At 41.5% G+C, this 6,000-nt stretch overlaps 1 protein-coding gene across 7 annotated transcripts in view; it reads left to right on the forward strand.

Moving 5' to 3' along the window:
* PLA2G6 (phospholipase A2 group VI) overlaps positions 1 to 5,509 on the forward strand; it is a 104,586-nt gene extending 99,077 nt beyond the window's left edge. For all 7 annotated transcript variants that reach the window (XM_077277437.1, XM_077277439.1, XM_077277436.1 and 4 more), the window contains 4 exons: positions 1,167 to 1,334; positions 1,425 to 1,498; positions 3,251 to 3,411; positions 3,712 to 5,509. In XM_077277437.1, the coding sequence (XP_077133552.1) occupies positions 1,167 to 1,334; positions 1,425 to 1,498; positions 3,251 to 3,395 (387 nt within the window). In that variant the 3' untranslated portion in view covers positions 3,396 to 3,411; positions 3,712 to 5,509. The remainder of the gene's footprint in view (positions 1 to 1,166; positions 1,335 to 1,424; positions 1,499 to 3,250; positions 3,412 to 3,711) is intronic.
* Positions 5,510 to 6,000: the final 491 nt, after the last annotated feature.

Here is a 6,000-nt window from a genome sequence, read left to right on the forward strand (position 1 = left end):
ATAAGACACATTAGAACACTAAAGAGCTGATTCATCAAAGATTTTATGCCAGAAAACTGTTGCATAAAAATATTGAGGTTTTTGACAGTTTCATATTAGTTTGAAGAGGTTAAAATGGCCAAAGCTGGAGAGGGGGTGGATCATGGTCACACCAACCCGTCAAATTTATTAAAAATGCCAATGTTTCTTACATCAGAAATGCTACTCCAGACCCTCCAGTACCACTTCTGGCAAGGCACATGACCGAGAAGATGCTCCGAATTCAGTTAATGCCGTATGCCTCTTAATGGATTCGATGCATCGTACTCCAGTGAGCCCTTAATTTCTTAATGGGATTGACCACTACTTTTTATTGATAGTCTATCCTCAGGATTGTTCTGGATGGAAGATCTTGCTTCCGGAACGCAGCAGCTTGGTCATTTCTGTAGTGGCCGCGGCAGGCTATTGCAGGTCCACCCCCCCATTCGAAGGAATAAGAGGGTGAATCTTTAGTACTCGACTGCATCCATTATAGTTTTCATGGAGTTGCTTTGTTCTTGTAGCATCTGAAACTTGCCTACTGCCATCGGCATCAGTAACAACTCATAGGTGGGAATGCAAACAAATATTGATGGCCTAGCCTAACGAAGGTTGTGGCCAGCCTCTTTAATGAATCTGCTCCATAATCTACCAAAAGAAAATATTAGAATGGAATAAAAAAAAATGTAACAAATAAAGTTTATTGAGATTAGATGTGCATGGGTTGAGCATGTATGTGTATGGGGGTCTGGATGACTTGTGGTCAGAACGAGTGGTTGCCATCAGCTGTCTTATATGTGTGGACACTTAATTTCCCACTAGAGACTGTGAGATAAATGATTTGTGGTATCACATCTCTCTGTCTAAGAAATACTCGATAAGCATAAATGTTAGATCTGTTATCATATCTAATATATATAATTTACAGGGGCTTCCATGTACTTAATAAAGTTTAACTACTCATGCAACTTTCTACTACTGTTTCGGTTTGTTCCTTTCATTATTACTTAGTCAGTGAAAGGAAACCTAAACCTGTTTTTTGAAGGTTTTATAGAAGTCTCCATAACTTTTAATCAGACAGTGAGTAACCTTATTAACATAAAATTCCTTTAATAATATATTATTATGTTTTCATCTGTTCTATCCAGGGAAAAGGGGAGCAAGTAAAGAAGTTAGGTGTGGTGGTATCACTAGGCACCGGGAAGCCTCCACAAATACAAGTCAGCTCTGTGGATGTGTTTCGGCCATCTAACCCATGGGAGGTGATGAAGACTGTGGTTGGAGCAAGAGAACTGGGCAAGATGGTTATAGACTGTGTATGTATAGCTCACCCAGACCAAGGACTGTCCAGTTGTTCTATGCGTTCCGCTTGCATGCACATATTTACTCTAGTTGTGTCTTTCCAGTGCACAGATTCAGATGGACCAGCTGTAAATAGGGCCCAGGCATGGTGTGAGATGATAGACGTCCCATACTTCAGGTGAGAGTGTTAAAGATTTTATATCCCTAACTAATGTCACGTATTTGACCCTTTACTGACCTGTGACGTATAATTACGTCATATGCCGGATCCCTGACTTTGATGTGGTCTTGCAAGCCGAGCCGGCCTCTTTCCTGGCAAATGATGGATGTGATATTCAGCCATCATCTGCCTCTAACTGCCATGGGTGGAGCTGGAGAACCATGCTGCTGGGTAATTTTTACAGTGAATTGAACATTATAACACCCCCCCCCCCAAAAAAAAAAAAAATAAATAAATAAAATAAACAAAACAACTGTGGAATTGCGCATTTTGCCACTCAAAAGTACAACTTATCCTGCAATAAGTAAGCCCTCATAAAGCTAGGTGAATGGAAAAACAGAAAAGTTATGGCTCTTGGAAGAAGGAGAGGACTTGCACTTGCAGCTCATTAACATAAAATGTAAATGTTGGAATTCTCTAAAATGGAAAAACTAAACTGTACTAAGACGGTAAGACTGTAATCAGTATTAAAGGACCTTTCCACATATGCCATTAGTTAGGGTATACAGTTCTGATAACTGGTTTCCTTTAATATGTTAAGTGAATAATCTGAATGGGGAGGGAGGCAAATTCCCACATACACTGGTGGTATCCATAACTTCTGTTTATTCCTGAGTGATGACACCAATACAGAACTGCCACTAGAAGTGTGAATGGAGCAGCGGTGGAGTATGTGTCCCAACCCTTCATGCACAATTTGTGGCACTACCCTACTCTTGCTCTCCATTGACTTAAGGTACTGTCACACAATGGCACTTTTGTCGCTACGACGGTACGATCCGTGACGTTCCAGCGATATCCATACGATATCGCTGTGTCTGACATGCAGCAGCGATCAGGGACCCTGCTGAGAATCGTACGTCGTAGCAGATCGTTTGGAACTTTCTTTCGTCGCTGGATCTCCCGCTGTCATCGCTGGATCGTTGTGTGTGACAGCGATCCAGCGATGCGTTCGCTTGTAACCAGGGTAAACATCGGGTTACTAAGCGCAGGGCCGCGCTTAGTAACCCGATGTTTACCGTGGTTACAAGCGTAAAAGTAAAAAAAAACAAACAGTACATACTTACATTCCGGTGTCTGTCCCCCGGCGTTCTGCTTCTCTGCACTGTGAGCGCCGGCCAGCCGGAAAGCGAGCACAGCGGTAACGCGGTGACGTCACCGCTGTGCTTTCCGGCTGGCGCAGACACAGTGGAGAGAAGCAGAACGCCGGGGGACAGACACCGGAATGTAAGTATGTACTGTTTGGTTTTTTTTTAGTTTTACGCTGGTAACCACGGTAAACATCGGGTTACTAAGCGGGCCCTGCGCTTAGTAACCCGATGTTTACCCTGGTTACCCGGGGACCTCGGCATCGTTGGTCGCTGGAGAGCTGACTGTGTGACAGCTCTCCAGCGACCACACAACGACTTGCCAACGATCACGGCCAGGTCGTATCGCAGGTCGTGATCGTTGGTAAATCGTATAGTGTGACAGTACCCTTAGTATTTGTCGCCTATTCATTGGGTAGGTGACGAATGCTTCTTAGTGAAATATCCCTTTTAATGACTGTATAACTATAAAAATATGGTCCTACGTGCTGTATTTGTCACAATGAATATGCCCCTCTCTAATCTTCCTGCATGAGACTGACATGTCATGTAAAACTGTATTGTATTACCTTCTGTGGTCATTTTATTTCTTTGTTTTGTTTGTTCAATATCCATAATGTAGATTGAGTCCACAGCTCCAAACAGATGTGATGCTAGATGAAATTAGCGATGCAGTGTTGGTGAACATGCTGTGGGACACCCAGATCTACATCTACCAGCAGAGGGAAGAACTACAAAGATTAGCAAGCCTTTTACTGGCACCCTGAAGTCTGAGCTCTATCAGTAAGTGCTGTATATCCTCAGTTCTCTGCACGGGGGCAGGAAACGTGCTGTTTTATGGGGCTGAATTCTGTCTTCTGTAGCCATATTGGCTGGTAAGTGGCCAGCTGCCTGTATCCTTCCATAGAGCAGTATACTGGGTATTTTCTGCGTATACAAATATTATTCAGTTCTAATTGTTTTATCTGCATTAAGTTATTCTCTAATTAATCCTACATCCTGTAACAATCTGTGTAATGCATGCAGTCATAAAGAATTATTCTGTTAGTTATAGAGCGTGACGATTAAATCCTTGTCTTTCAGGTGTAGTCACTGACATATATAATAGACTGATATCATTTGCTGTGAAACAACTGGAGCTTGTATGGACTGACAGCAGCCACTGAAGAAACCTCCCGACTTGTACAACCCTGGTCCAGCATTTCTGCCTGTGGATGATATTCACTACATTTCACCTAGGGCCTGATGAACAGCTTCTCCCTGGTTTATCTCCGTCCTACAGGTGACTTCATACCATTGCTGATGAACCTCCCTGTCACTCACATTTGGACTTCATAGTTTGCAAGTTATCTATTTCCACAGGATACGTGATAACCTGATGGTTCCTGGGAAGTGATCACTGGAGCTCCCATTGATCCCAAGTTTGGGACTCTAAACTGTGGCATTTGTCATTGTTTATGGGACTGCTGGAGACTGTGCTGTGCTGTACTTGGCCATCTACCGTTATCCTACAGACAAACTGGTTGTCCACCCTTAGCTTGCCAGTCAGACGGCAGACTTGCAGTGTATCCTCACATTGTGCACACTGCGAGGATTCTGCAGATGCGAGTGATCATGGCCAGTGGACTGGGACACACAAATAGATTCATAAATCTTGAAATGTGCAAACCTCTCTTTAACCTCTGGATGTAAACATGGATGTTCTCATTCACATTAATATAGCAATTTTGAAAACTGTACAAAATTATATAGATCAACAAAACCTATTGTAAACTTGCTTATATTCTTAGTGAACAGTGGCTATGCTGTATTTATAGATGAGTCATTAAAGGTATATTCCCATCTCCAAGATCCTATCCTAATAAGTAGTAGTTGTAACAATAATATCAGTAAATACTTCCTTTTTTTTAATCTAGTATAGTTCTTCAGATAAGCCATGTCGCTTACCCTAAATTGTTTAGGTATCCATGGCTACAACCACTAACGACAATCTAACTGTCACTATATGAGTGGGCATAACCACGGATACCTTATCTACTGCAATGCCCTGCACATGGGGTAAGCGACATAGCGAATCAGAAGAACTATACTACATTTCTAATTGGAGGTATTTGCTAATAATATTATTATTACACCTACTACATATTGGGATAGGATCTTGGAGAGAAGAGTACCCCTTTAAGTCATTCAATCCAGTGTGAACTGAAAATACAAAGGGAGTCGCCAGGTAAATCTCTTTTGGGTAAATCTCCAGTGATAGAAATTTTCACCATCTCCCCAATCACCACTGTAATGGACGGAGTTGTTTTTGTGTGAATATGCACTTTAATTGCCTGTTATTTCTCCTCTGTATGAGCAGAAGTAAAGGATTTACTAAATATTATATAGTATAGCACATTGGCATCTGTATTACTGGAATATGTCATGGCCTGAACAAAAGCGAAATGACCCGAAATAAAAGCGTTCTAGGCGGTGCTGTAATACAAGTGCTAACAGGCAGCCGCATCACATCCATCTGATCGAGGTCTCGGACACATTCTCTACGTCTAGGAGACTGTCCGCAGATTACAGGCTGCTATTCTCAGAAGCCAGGAGTCTGCGGACTAGTCACTGGAGCCTGAAACGTACAGCCGCTTCTGCCAAAGATACGCCTTCATGTGGGCTCATGTAAAGGCGACCTTACACTTAAAACTCTTCAAGGAACAAATATTGCAAATGTCATTTTTTATTTATCCATAGGTAATATATGAGTAACACTTTATAATTTATTAAGGGATTATTGCTGCTCTTTTTCCAGCATGCACTAAAGTATTCTTTGATTTAAAATTCTTTTTAAATTGTCTATAAGTGAACACATAATGTAATAAAAATATTAAGAAAATCTGTTCATGTATTTTTGCTGCTTTTCCCTGTTTTTATCCAGGAAAGAAAAGAGGAACATTAGTAGGAAGCTTTGAGCATCCATCCTTGTCCTACTATTAGCAGCTTGGTTTGATTGACAGGTCTTTTCCCCATCTGTGTATATGCTGAGACCTGTCAAGTTTCTGACAATGATACCATGTTGAAACCAGTATTCTAGCATTTATTTAACTCACGCGCACTATTTATTATAGTTACAAAACTTATACTGAATCTGTCGACAATTGTTTGCTATGTAATCCGAGGGCAGCATGAGATAGGGGCTGAGACACTGATTTCAGTGATGTGTCACTTACTAGACTGTGTGCTGTTGTTTCAATACAATGAGTGTTTTATCAGCAGGATATTATCACCGCCCTAAGTTGTCATAGGGAATTTTATAGCCATGCAATGTTATCCTGGGAATGTATCCCAGATGATTTTTCCATTTTTACTATTTCATCATTTCCTCCC

This window comes from Ranitomeya variabilis, chromosome 8 (genome assembly GCF_051348905.1).
Source record: "Ranitomeya variabilis isolate aRanVar5 chromosome 8, aRanVar5.hap1, whole genome shotgun sequence".
Classification (NCBI taxonomy): Eukaryota; Metazoa; Chordata; class Amphibia; order Anura; family Dendrobatidae; genus Ranitomeya; species Ranitomeya variabilis.